This window comes from Gekko japonicus, unplaced genomic scaffold (assembly GCF_001447785.1).
Source record: "Gekko japonicus isolate JY-2015 unplaced genomic scaffold, Gekko_japonicus_V1.1 scaffold363, whole genome shotgun sequence".
Classification (NCBI taxonomy): domain Eukaryota; kingdom Metazoa; phylum Chordata; class Lepidosauria; order Squamata; family Gekkonidae; genus Gekko; species Gekko japonicus.
The window spans coordinates 886,698-901,165 of NW_015177016.1; the positions used below are offsets into that span (position 1 = coordinate 886,698).

General features: G+C 42.8%; 1 protein-coding gene across 3 annotated transcripts in view; it reads left to right on the top strand.

The window, feature by feature from the left end:
- Positions 1-14,468, top strand: part of FAM172A (family with sequence similarity 172 member A) — a 383,440-nt gene that overhangs the window by 50,856 nt on the left and 318,116 nt on the right. For all 3 annotated transcript variants that reach the window (XM_015427717.1, XM_015427716.1, XM_015427719.1), the window contains one exon: positions 6,724-6,789. In XM_015427717.1, the coding sequence (XP_015283203.1) occupies positions 6,724-6,789 (66 nt within the window). The remainder of the gene's footprint in view (positions 1-6,723; positions 6,790-14,468) is intronic.

Sequence of the window (14,468 nt, forward strand, 5' to 3'; positions counted from 1 at the left end):
CCAAAGATAGGCATGCCAGCCAAATCTACAATCATGTCCTTCCAATGCTAAAAGTTTTTTATTATCCAAATTTATCCACTGCTCTATCCAAGTAAGACAAATCGCTTCGTAATACAGTCTAAAATTCGGCAACTGGAATCCTCCTCTTTCTTTAGCATCACAAAGAATTTTCATTTTAATTCTTGTTTTTCTTCCTGCCCAAACAAACTTTGAAATATCTTTTTGCCATTGATTTAACACCTTAATTTCCTTCAATATCGGAATTGTTTGAAATAAAAACATCAAACGAGGTAAAACATTCATCTTAACCACCGATATTCTTCCCAGCAGTGACAAATTCATATTTTCCCACTTTTTCATATCTTGCTGAACTTTGGTCCAAAGTTTCTCATAATTGTTCTTATAAAGATCTATATTTTTCATTGTCAAATCAATTCCCAAATATTTCACCTTTTTAACTACTTCACATTGTACTTGTTCTTGCAACTCGACTTGTTCCTGCTTTGTCATATTTTTGCATAACAGTTTTGTCTTAGTCTTATTGACATAAAAGCCTGCCAAATCTCCAAATTCTGCTATTCGTTTCATCAAAAGCGGTAAATTGTCTCTTGGATTTTCAATTAAAAACATCACATCGTCTGCAAACAGACCACATAGGGTTTTCAAGGCAAGAGATGCAGTAATGGTTTGCCATTGCCTGCCTCTGCATAGCCACCCTGGACCTCCTTGGTGGTCTACCATTCAAGAACTGACCAGGGCTGACCCTGCTTAGCTTCTGAGATCTGATGAGAACAGGGTAGCCTGGGCCATCCAGGGTCAGGGAGGCTGGATGTTACAAAGATAAAAATAAAATATTTTATTTATTTTACAGAATTTATACATTGTGTTGCTGCCCTCATAAGGAACACCAAGGCAGTTGACATGCATCATAAAATCTCATCTTAAACACTATTATGACCAGCAACACATTATTAAAATCAGAGCAAAAATACATCCAAAATAATAAAAACAATTAAGGCAACAGGCAAGAAGGAGGGATCATTGTTGAGGAATGCTAAACAGAACTAGTCTTCATTTGCTAGTGGAAGGAAGGGACAGATGAATCTCCCTGGGAGAGAGATTTCCAGAGTTTTGGTGCAACAAATGGGTGACATCTCAAATCCCATGTCAGACCTTCTCCTCACCAGTAGCACTTCCATCTTGTCAGAATGAAGCCTCGGTTTATTAGTCTGCATCCACTCCAAAATTGACTTCAGGCACCATGTCATTGTTTCTACAGCCTCTCTGGGATCAGCACGAGCTGAGTGTCACCTGCATATTGTTGACAGCTGCATATATAGACAAGTTGCAACATATCCAGAGGAGGGTAACAAAGATGGTGAGGAGTCTGGAGACCAAGTCCAATGAGGAAAGGTTAAAGGAGTTGGGTATATTTAGCTTGGAGAGAAGACAACTATGATAGCAATTTTAAAGTATTTTAAGGGCTGTCATATAGAGGATGGTATAGAGTTGTTTTCTGTTGCCCTAGAAGGTCGGACCAGAACCAACAGGTTGAAATTACATCAGAAGAGTTTTTGGCTAAACATTAGGAAGACCTTCCTGACAGAGTGGTTCCTCGGTGGAACAGGCTTCCATGGGAGGTGGTGGGCTCTTCTTCTTTGGAGGTTTTCAAACAAAGACTATATGGCCATCTGTCAGCAATACTGGTTCTGTGAACTTAGGCAGATCATGAGAGGGAGGGCATGAAGGGTTGCCTCAGTGCTTAGTTCTTGTGGCCCTTTCTTACACGCCCAGGGAAATGCTGATCTTCACTTTGGGGTCAGGACGCAATTTTTCTCCAGGCCAAATCAGCTGGAGATTCTGGAGGTTTTTGTCATCTTCTGGGCATGGAACAGGGGTCACTGGGGGTGTGAGGGGGAGGTATTTGTGAATTTCCTGCATAATGCAGGGGGTTGGACTAGATGACCCTGGAGATCCCTTCCAGCTCTATGATTCTAAGACTCTGTTATTCTAACTCATCCCAAATCTCTGGATGACCTCATGCAGTGTTTTCATGTAAAAGAGCCTAAGGAACAAGGTGGAACCTTGTGGGATCCCAAAGACCAAGGGTTTGAGCAGCTGTTCCCCAGCACCATCTTCTGCAATCTACTGTCTAGGTAGGACTGGAACCACTGCATATGGCATGTTCCATCCCAGAAAGGCTGTCCAGAAGGTTAGTGATGGTATTGAAATACCATGAGTGATGGTATTGAAAGCTGCTGAGAGGGCCAGGAGACTCAACAGAGCTGCACTCCCTCTGTGGCTCAGTGGTAGAGCACCTGCTTGGCATGCAGAAGGTCCCAGGTTCAATCCCCAGCATCTCCAGTTAAAGGATCTTGCAGTAGTTGATGTGAAAGATGTCTTCCTGAGACCCTGGAGAGTTGCTTCCAGTCTGAGTAGACAGTATTGACTTTGAAGTACCAACGGTCTGATTCAGTATAAGGCAGCCTCATGTATTCCCAGTGCAGGTTATTCACCAGGGCGACCAAGGCTCAGTCCCATAACCAGGCTAAAACCAGATTGGAATGGATCTAAACAAATTGCACCATCCAAGAAAGCTTTAAGTTGCCCAGTCACTTTGCATAAGAATGGAATATTTGAGACTAATTAATAGTTACTGAGACCATCTCGGTCCAGGGTAGACGTCTTTAGAAGTAGATACAACAAGCCTGTTTCAAAACTGGGGCAAGCCCCCCTGCGAGGCATTAACTACTTCTCTGATCCAGTCAGCCAGCCCCCTGCCCCACAGATTTAAGTAGGCAGGAAGGGCGAGGGTTATACAAGCAGGTGGTAGGCCTCAAGCTTACTCCGAAAATCCTGTCCATACCCTCAGACTGGATTAGGGATGGGCACAAACCGAATCACGAACCGAAATTTGTGACAAACCGAGCCCGGTTCGTGGTTTACAAACCTCAGCACCACAGAGTATGCTTTAAAATAGGCTTTTGCCTGTGTCTTACCAGATCATCCTGAATCTTCCTCCATTTTCACTCTGGGCATCTTTCTTCTCTTTTCTTCACCCGTGACCCCTCAGTAAACTGAGGGGTTACCTGAGCTCTCACATTTGAGAGAGGGCATCTGGGTATGATCGTGTCAACTGCCTGGGTCACTTCCTCATTCCAGAAGTCAACCATGGCAATGAAAGGAGCACCAGCTGTATAAATAGGGAAATTCTCTAAAGCCACCAGAAAGCCATTTGGATCCATTTGGTTCTGGGAACAGATCACATAAAGGGAGGTTTAAATTCTCAGGTCATGATCTGAAGACCTAGTCTTGTTTTTACACTTCTGTCCTACCTTATCCTCTTGGATACAAGTCAACAAATCACACAGCAGCCAAGTTCCAAGGAAATTAGCACCCTGTGCAAAATGCAGAAAAGGCATGCAGGTTTGAAATTGGCATTGTGTTTCACACCTGGCTTTCTGGGAGCAAGAAGTAACAAATGGGCTTCTCCTTTGGAAACACAAAGGCCAGGAATAGTCCAAATTAATATATCTAATTCTGAACATGGCCATTATCTGTGGATGCTTATGAGGCCAGGAACAGACAACACAGATCTTTCTACAAACCTGAAAAAACCCCAGGTTTACAGAAAAATCTGAAATCTAAAAAAAATAGCAACAAAAACTGTGGGGCATTAATCCTCTCAAATAATAACAGCCCCTGTAGCTTTAAGAAACAAATGCCCTCAGTGGCTGTTGCTGGGCAACCACAACAATGATGCCAGCCTTTAAGCCTTGGAGTCTGTCAATACAGAGGAGTGTGCAAAGGCCCTTTCCAGGCCTGTCTTAGCCTTTGAGAGAGGACTTATTGCGGTACAGCAACTATGAGGTGACTTACAACCATCTAGGTTGCATGACTCACCCAGGTCTAGTTGCTTGCTGTTGTTCATGAGAGCCAGTTTGGTGTAGTGGTTAAGTGTGCGGACTCTAATCTGGGAGAACCGGGTTTGATTCCCTACTCCTCCACTTGCACCTGCTGGTGTTACCTTGGGTCAGTCACAAGCTCTGGCACAGCTGTTCCTGAAAGAGCAGTTTGTGTCAGAGTTCTCTCAGTCCCACCCACCTCACAGGGTGTCTGTTGTGGGGAGGGGAAGGGAAAGGAGTTTGTAAGCCGCTCTGAGACTCCAAGTGAAGGGCGGGGTATAAATCCAATTTCTTCTTCTTCTTCATTAGCAGCCAGTGAAAGCCAGTGTTATGTAGTTATTAGAATTTCAGACTAAGATTTGGGAGACCCAGGCTTGAATCTGCTGTAGAAGCTCACTGGGTGACCTTGCGCCAGCCACACACTGTCATCCAAACATCCCTCACAGGGTTGTTGTGATGATAAAATGTATGAGGAGAATGATATAAGCTGCTTTGGGTCACCATTAGGAGTGTGCATTTAGTAAAGCCGGACCAAAAAAAAACCTGGAAAAAACTTTTCCAGCATTTTTCGGGTATTCGGCATACCGAATCAGCTCTCTTGAGCTGATTCAGCTGCCAAATACTAAATACCGATAAAAAACCTGAAAATTTTTGGTTTTTCCCTGGCTTTTTTTTTTGGCTTTACCAAAATCGGGTTCTGGTGGCTTTAAACTTTAAAGGGCTCCACTCACCTTCTTTTCCCTGCCGTTTTTGCCCCTTTCCCACTTTTTGCTCTGCTTTTCGGGGAGGGAGGGACCTTGCAGACAGCCAATCACTGCAATGCATTAGCAAATGCCATTGCAGCTTGCAACTTTTTTCAAGGCTGTTGTTGCTGCTGGCTTCATTTGTTGAAGCCCAACTACTACCCATCCTGATACCTAAGGATAGCATGAGTTCTAAACCTAAATTAAATATGAATCAACCCTGAAAATGAATGAATTTTCCCAATATTATCTTGGTGTATCATGAGACCATGAATAGTTCTTCACCTTTTATTCAGCTGGGTTCATTGTTTGGAGTGTATGGTGCTTGTACAGGTGAGAGAAGGAAGTTCTTAGGCTGTGCTATGTTGCTTTATACTTCACATTGCAGTATCTTACAACTGTATCATGCAGTATCAGAAGTATATTCCTTCCTTTTGAATTCCTGTGGTGTGAAGTTTCTTCTTCTGGCAGACATAGCACTGGGCAGCCCATACCTTCCTACCACTACAAACAAATAGTGTTTTGTAGTTGGCGCAAATACACTTTGAGTCCTTTATTATCATTATATTCACTTCAGTGGCTTGGAATTCTCAGCTGGTGAGACTCTAGAAATATATACTTTACTCTTGCTAAAAATGGAAGATGATTTCAGTGAACTGGAAACAGTTAGGTCCTAAGGGTAAAATTATACCGGGTGCATGTTTCTAACATGCTGCTTTGGGATAAACATGACTTAAATCAACTCATTCCTTACAGTTATATTCTTGTTCAGCTGTACTTTAGCTGGGTATGTTTTTAAAAACTGAGCTTTCAATTAATACCATGATGTTTTAGAAACAAATGTTATTTGTAGGAAATAATTTATGCTGTAATCCTGAATATGTACCTATACTTGAAATCAAATGAATGTATTTTAATATAAATATGTGAGCATCGTATTGCTTTGTTCTGGTCTGGAACTCAGGCAGCCTTGTAAGTAGGGTTCACTGGTCCAAATGACAAGCCGGCGGGGGCCTTATCGGGACACTCCAGGAGAGGGGAGGGAAGAAGCACATCAGGGACATTGGGGGTAACGTGCCTACATCACCCAGAAGTGACGTAGGCATGTCAGTGATGCCGCGGGGACGATACTCTGTTTTTTGGGCAAAACTATCGTTTGAAGCTAATTTTCCCATCGAGTTTTGCCCCAAAACCAGAGTGTCTCCCCCTGACGTCGCTGACTTGCCTTCATCACTTCCAGGCAATGTAGGCACATCGCATTTGAGGCAGTAACTCTCCCCTGCCGGCCAGTTGGCCTGCACCGGAAACCGGGGGATCCCTCATGCACTGGGGGGACCTGGCAATCCTAGATGTAAGCAGTGCAAGATTTCAAACCCAACTCAAATGGACATATACTGTGGGGTTAAATTGTTAAGAACATGTTCTAGTTAGCCTTCCTATTGCAGTTGAATGTAACAAGGGTTCAAAAAAAACCCTGAACTTGGATAGGCCTTTCTCAACAATCCGTAACAGTGAGTCAAGGCTTTTCCTCATATATAAAGGGAGCGTCCTAGATCATGATCACATTTAGTAACCTAGGGTTCAAAGGTCTTTGTTTCTGGCTTTAGAGAGGCTGAATTTGGAAGTCTTGAATGGGGTGCTACTTATTCTTACTTAAGATTTCAGTTGTATCTTGTGAGGCCCTAGACTTGCTATTTTGAAGTCTCTCCCCATAATTTTAATGACACCTAATTTCAATAAAATGTTATTGGGAAGGTAAGCAAAATATATTTTCAAAGTTTTAAACAAGCTGATTCCTGTCTTTTGCTGCTTCCATTAAAAAAAACCCGGGTATGTGATTGTAAAAGCAATTCTTTGTGGATTTGCATCGTCTTTCAAGTTACTGCTCAAATCAATTTAAAATCAGGTCTAGAAGGTCCTTGTGCTTTTGTGTGTACTGCAGGGAAGGGCAGCCAAGAAATCTAATTTAATACATAAATAAATAAAATTAGGAAGTGTGAAATTTAGAAACTTTTTTTCCCTGCAAAAGTTTTGTTAATGCAAAAGCAATTCATTATACAACTTTTCTCTTGTAGATCATCACTAAGTATGTATATGAACTTCTGGAAGAAGAATGCCATTTGAAAAAAGTATATATACCTGTAAGTTCAATATAGATTGATTTTTCAGAATCTTAAGAGATGATACGATTTTACTGTAAGCAGTGAGAATTTTGTATATTGTCATCTTGATCTGCAAAATAATGGGTCATCAGATGTGTTCCTAGGTTAATCCTGGCATATATCCCCATGATCTTTTCAGTGTCAGAATGACTGTATTATTTCAGCCCTCTCAGGCCAATTGAGACTCCATTGGTAGTGCCAGCACCTACTAATGCAATCCTCTGTGGGTAAGAGAAAATATTGGCTGGATCAGTGCAACTGCTTTTTGGGGAAGACAGGTGAATGTAGTTAGTAAACCTGTTAGCACCATAGAATGTGTGGTTTTGGGAGATATTTGTTTGATAAATGATAGAACATATCTAGGGGTTTTCAGTATTTAAAAAAAACTCTTTTTTTTTTTTTTTTTGCAAATGTTGAAGGTTAAACTTTATTTGGGACCAGATAGAGTACTCAGTGTGGGAAGACAATGCCTTTGGAGTTTAATCCCCCTTGTTCCCCTGGTGCTAAGAAAGGATTAGTGTGCTTATATAGCAGTCTCTCAAAGAAATTAGATACCTGTAACTGAATTCCTTTCAGATACTGTGTTTATGCCGTCTGTTGAACTTTCTCTCTTTGCTACAGTTTAGGGTCTTTGGGCTAAGGCCTGGAAGGTATGAGTTTATTATGCTGTTCTTTAGGGCACGGACTCTAATCTGGGAGAACTGGGTTTGATTCCCCACTCCACTTGCACCTGGCTGGATGACCTTGGGCAAGCCGTAGTTCTGATAAGAACTGTTCTTGAAAAAGAGCAGTTTCTGTCAAGAGCTCTCTCAGCCCCACCTACCTCACAGGGTGTCTGTTGTGGGGAGGGGAAGGGAAAGGAGTTTGTAAGCCGCTCTGAGACACCTTTGGGTAGTGAAGGGCAGGGTATAAATCCAATCTCCTCCTCCTCCTCTTGCTGAATCACTAATAAACTATGAGCTGATCACTTCTACGTGTTCTTCTGAGCATGTGTCCAAGTGGATGATGCCGGACCATTCCATAGAAATGTGTACGAAACTGCTGCCCATCTTCAAAACACTCGTAGGTAACTATACTGTTAGAAAAAGTTCTATTTCTAATAGTGTGCTATTTTTTCTATATAAGCACTGGAAAATCCATAGGCACCTGATTGACCATACTCCTGAAACTTTTATGCTGGTGCCTAGGAATTGTAACATTTTTCCAGACCTGTACAGACATCATTCTTAAAAAATTTAAATTAAGGCTTGAGCAATACTTATTTCCACTTTATATTCACCAGTAGCCTCAAGTGATTCCACACCAGTGTTCTTTCTCATAGCTGCCTTCATTAAATAGGCATTGAAAGAAAGGGACAGTTACAAGCAGTGTTCCCTCTAAGCTGAGTTAGTGTGAGCTTGCTCACAGTTTTTTAGCCTCTGGCTCACATATTTTTGTCTTGGCTCAGGAAGGATGACTCCAGAGCAAACTAATGTATGCAGAAGCCAAATTGCTCACTCACAACTTTAATGCCAGTAGCTCACAAAGTAGAATTTTTGCTCACAAGACTCCATGTCTTAGAGGGAACATTGGACAAGTGTTGGCAGCTGTTGAATATTTAATTCCTTTATATAGGATTGTGGCAGTACGGTCCTGCTCTGACCTGCAGGCCCTGTTTCACATTGCCCTCCAAGGTCTTCCCAACACCAGGAGGGGCTTTTCTTGCTCTCTGTTCAACCGCTGTGACCACCTGGCCTTTATAGGAATTGCCCACTGGGAAGGTCGGACTCCCAGCTTCCCTTCCAAGTTCTGAGGCCTTGCCTTTGCATCTCCCACTACCCAGTGCCTGGTTACCTTGGGGACAGCTTACTGCTTGGTGCACCACTGGGGGAATAGCCACTTGCCAACTGACTGCCCTCCCCTTCCTCCTGGCACTCCTTTAAAAATAGCATGTCCAAAATGTGGCACAGAGAACCACTACCAGGATCAAACATTACAAAGTATTTATTTAAAAGAAAATGTTCACAAACATATTCTTAGCACAGTACCAGATTGAGCAAGGGGTTCCAAAGAAATGGGTAAAACACAATTCCTTTCTCCCTCCCTCTATACATGCCCTTTCAGATGTTAAATATAAGGCAGGCTCCTTAGCTTAGAAAGTTACAGATATTTTACAGGGTAGCCATTACCTTAAAGCTTCTTTCAGGTGTGCAGTCTAGAACATGGCAATGGCCACCTCCTACAGACCTCAGCTAAGAGTTCTGTCTGCCTCGATGGAATCAACACAAAATAGCCCCTCCTCCTTGCTCCCAAGGGTTTTATTATCTCTCCTTCTCCTCCCACTGACCAGGTTAGGCTGTGTCAAAGAAATTTTTCCTGAAGTCTCCAGGAGTTTCTTCCTGAAGTTTTTCTAGTACTTAATACCTCCAAATCTCTGTTATATGCTTGGGGCGAGGCGGGAGCTTGACCATCCCATTGTCTCTTGCTAGACCTATTAGCATTTCTAAAAAGGTGGCTGAGGTGAGTCTGGAAAGCAATAGAACTGACTTCCCCCTTCCTGAAAGAAGCTGAGGAGGTGGTTCTACAGTAGCCTATTGAGTCCCATGAAAATCTGCTGACATTTGGGAGACACCTGGAAGTGTACTATGCAAAAAAGGGCTGAGGTCAGGGAGGGCAGTTGGGTGAAATTGCCCTACCTCCCCTCCGCCTGAAAAGAAAGCTTGCTTCCTGTGCCACATCCCATCAACCTCCCTGCACCCCCCTGTGCATTTTGTTGAGAGTCCTTGTCCTGGGGATTTTTGGGGGTCCAGAAGTTGCTGGGAGAAAGGGAAGGCAGGGAATTCTGCTTGTGTGAGCTCTTTCTGCTTGTCCTTCCATAGAATTCAGTGCACTTTTCTAAGTTATTTTGTAAGTTACTTGATGTGCCACAATTTTGGGCTTCCAAGGGCCCTCCAACTAAATCTTTGGAAAGAGTAATGTGCTTGCAAGTAAAAGATTATTTCAGTAGATTATTGCTTAAATGTCATGTTGAAAGTGTTGTTGTTCTGGGATATTCCAATGCAATAAATAAAAGATTGTGCTCTGGTCTTTAATTGTGGGATAGCTGGAAGGAGTAATGCAGTCAGCATTGCTTCTCCAGTGAAATGGTATGTTTTTGAATGACTTCATTTTTCAATTCTAGAATGACTATATTGAAAATGTGTGGAATTTAACAATATTAACATGTATTGTTACAATAAAATAAATTGTATACTATAAACATGTATAATTATTTGACAGGATGGTAGAGTTATATGTACTGTAAATTGCTTTGTACTATCTCACTGTGATGAGAAATAAATGGTATACTATGCTGATTTGTCAATAAAATGTGATTGGGCACAAGTGTGACCTTTTACGTGTATCCTTTAGTGAAAGCTTCATTTAATGAATTACAGCAGTTTGAAGACAAATTGCCTTGAAGAAATGTTTCCAAATGTAATTAAGATGAAGTCAGTAAAGCCTGTTTTCTGTCCTGTTTGGTAGACATTTGATGGTTGGGTTGTTCTTTAGTTGTGCGAACTAAACCTCCTCTTATGCATATATTTTTGTATCTGTGCCCATTTTTTTCTCTTTTCCAGCTCCCCCCAAATATTACAACTTTTATGATATTAAAGCTTTTATAAGTCAAGTTAATATTCCTAGACAAAATTTAAGAATTTCCTGTTTATTACCAATATAGCTATAAATTGCATGGATTTATGTGCATCAGAGAAAGCCTTCACATGTTTCTGTCCCTCCCTCACCAAAACGTGGTGGAGTTGCTTGATTCAATAAGTAGAGCTTTCTCTGTTGTGGCCTCAGCCTTTTACAACTAAGTAAGGATGAGCATGAACTGGCTCACAAACTAAAGTTCGTGACAAATTTTGGCCGGTTTGTTGGTCATGAACTGAAGATCGTGGCAGGTAAAGGAGCACGACCTTTCCACAAACTTTCAAGCCGTTAATGGAGGTTAATGCCAGTTCATGAATGGATACATTACCAGACAGAATATCTCTGCTCATTCTAAATGTTTTCCAAAGTTCAAAGCTCCATAACTTGGAGGTTATGTAGAGGAGCATCTGAGAGAGGTCACCTGCAACTTTGATGTCTCTAGCTTGCACAGGACCCATTCTATATACTCATGAACCTCCTGAACCTGTGCCTGTCAGATGGCAGTCATTTTGACTGATGCAGGTTCAGGGGTGTATAGAATGGATCCTATGCAAGCTAGAAACACCAAACTCGCAGAAGATCTCTGGCTGACTCTCTTCTACCTGCCCTCCATTCCACCAGGCATTCAACAATTTTCACTCCACCATCAACCTGACAATGAACCAATCCATTCAAGAAATACATTTTCTGGACACAACTATAAAAGTACACAATGGATGCATAGACACCACCTAGCACCAGAAACCTGCTGACCAACAAACATACCTACATGCCTCCAGCTACCATCCTAAACATACCAAATGATCCATTGTATACAGCCAGGCTCTACACTACAGCCGCATCTGCTCCAATCCTACAGACAGAGATTCTTACTTGAGGGATCTACAACACACCTTTTTGGAACTGAAGTATCCACCTGATGAAGTCAGGAAGCAGATTAACAAAGCCAGAATGATATCCAGAGAAAACCTGTTAGAAGACAGGGCCAAAAGAGACAATAACAAAACACCAGTAGTGGCCACATACAGCTTTCAACTTAAAACAGCACAACACATCATCAGCGGTTTACAACTTCTACTGGATAATGACAGTCCTCTTTCACAAGTACTGGTGGGCAAACCTTTTCTTGTGCACAGACAGCTCCCTTGTCTCAAACAACTCGCCCACAATAATACAACATCTAATTTGAACATTGACACTGGTACCAGAGCTTGCAATAAATTCAGATGCCAACTTTGCTGCTACATATACCCAGACAACACAATCACTGGTCCTAATAACATCAGCTACACCATCTCAGGCTTATTCACATGCTTATCGTCTAACATTGTATATGGCCAACAATGCCCTTTGGTTCTCTACGTAGGGCAAACAGGACAAACCCTATGCCAGAGGATAAATGGACACAAATCTGACATCAGGAATCACAAGGTTGAAAAACCTGTAAGAGAACACTTCAACCTTCCAAGACATTCAATTGGTGACCTCAAAGTAGCTGTTTTAATGCAAAGGAACTTCAGGAACAAAGTGGAAAGGGAAATTGCTAAGTTGCAAGTTATTACAACACTCAGAACAATGGAATCCCCAGGAGTCAACAGGGGTGGTTTCTTATCTCACTACATATGCTAACATCATTCAGTCCTTACATCTGTATTCCCACCAATCCCCCAGAAGGGACATACATCCTCTTTATTTTATTTTATTTCCTATTTGAAATAGTAGATTTGAATAGTAGATTGTAATCTATTTTTGTATTTATTTATTTATTTGACTTGTATCCCGCCCTCCCTGCTAACAATCTCAGGGCGGCTTACAAACTATATAAAAGCACTTAAACAAGAAGATTGATAAAATCACAGTACACTCCCAAATATAATAAATTATAAACTAATATAAAGATGGCCGACGTTTGCAGCAATCACAATGTGCCGACAGCTGGTCTGGGTTGCATCAGGCTGTTGATGGTATAATACTATTGATTTTGGTGTTACTGTTGATGTTGGTGTTGGGGCCAGGGCCTTGCTCTAAGTGGTGCGGCTCCTTAATCGAAAGCCTGGTGGAAGAGCTCCGTCTTGCAGGCCCTGCAAAACTGTAAAAGGTCCCGCAGGGCCCTGATGTCCTCCGGGAGCTCATTCCACCAGTATGGAGCCGCCACAGAGAAGGCCCTTGCCATCATCACAGCCAGCCTGGCTTCCTTGCGGCCCGGAAGTGCCAAACGGTTTTGGGACCCCGATCTGGGGAACATGTGTGGAAAGACAGTCCTTTAGGTATGTAAGCCCCTGACCATATAGGGCTTTCAAGGTAAGAACCAGCACCTCGAACCGGGGCGCGTATGCTATAGGCAAGCCAGTGTAGTGCTTTTAGTGCAGGCTGGATGTGCTCCCGCATAGGGAGGCCCAACAACCGCCTGGCCACCGCATTCTGCACTAACTGCAGCTTCCGGATTTGGGACAAAGGCAGCTCCATGTAGAGAACATTACAGTAATCCAGTCTTGAGGTCACCATTGCGTGGATCACTGTCGCCAGGTCATTGCATTCGAAGAAGGGAACCAACTGCTTAATCAACCGAAGACAGTAAAAGGCTGACTTTGCAGTGGCTGCTACCTGGGCCTCCATTGTTAAGGAGGCGTCTAGGAAATTACGAGGAAGTTCCTTTCAGACACAAATGCTCAGCTCACACTCCCTTGTGCCAGATTTCTTGCAGCATCATGCAGAATTCGCAGGGAATTAACGCAGAATGTAGCTGAATCATAAAATGTAGATGTTTTGTTCAATCTGTTCTGTGATTTTAAGAATGCATAGGCCACTCAGTAATTTTAAATATTGTGTATTCCCTACAACTTATCAGATTCGTGTACATTGTTGTAACTGATCTTGTGCTGGTCACGAACCATAATAATAAATTTGATTTCAGGCGTCTAGGAGCACTCCCAAGCTCCTAACCTCCGGCACTAGCACCAATGGTGCCCATGCCTCCGGGCAATCTGGGCAAGGGGGCGCATGTAGATGTTAAACAACATCAGGGAGGACACTGCTCCCTGAGGCACTCCCCAAACTAGCGGGTGCCTTCGGGACAGCTGTTCCCCAATGGCCACCCTTTGTCCCCAACCCTGGAGAAATGAGGAGAGCCACTGTAAGGCAGACCCCTGAATCCTGGTGTCGGTGAGGTGGCGGGTCAGTAGTTAGTAGTTGACCATATTGAATGCTGCCGACAGGTCCAACAACAACAACACCGCTGAACTGCCCCGATCCAGATGCCTCTGAAGGTTGTCCGTGAGGGCGACCAGTACTATCTCCGTCCCATGGCCTGGTTGGAAACCAGACTGGAAGGGGTCTAATGCTGAGATGTCATCCAAGAAACTCTGCAGCTGAATCACCACCACTCTCTCAGTTAATTTGCCCAAATAGGGCAAATTGGAAACCGGCCGGTGGTAGTAGTAGTAGTAGTAGTTGTTATTGTTATATTTATATTTATATCCCATCCTCCCTGCTTTTTGGCAGGTTCAGAGCGGCTAACAACATAGATATAGAATTACAATATAAACTATAAAAACATTACACATAGCTATAACACAAGATGGCCAACCACTCAGATTCAATCAAACCAAATTCAGCAATTGCCAGTTACAATGAATAGACCTCAGAATACAATACAAAAAACAACCCTACCCTACAATACAAAAAACAAACCTAGCCAATTTGGCCGGGTCCAAGGATGGTTTTTTAAGAGAGGGTGTACCACTGCCTCCTTTAGTGCCCCTGGGAACAACCCCTCAGAGAGGGACTTGTTGACAGTTTCCCTTAGGGCACCTCGTAGCCCATCACGACTGGCTTTAATTTGCCATGACGGGCACGGGTCAAAGCTGCAAGTGGTTTGGCGAACAGGTGAGAGTAGCTTGTCGACCTCCTCTAGGCTGAGTGGACTGAAATAATCCAAAACCTGACAAGAAGACGTGCATGGAGCTTCGAGTTCCCTTACTGTATCA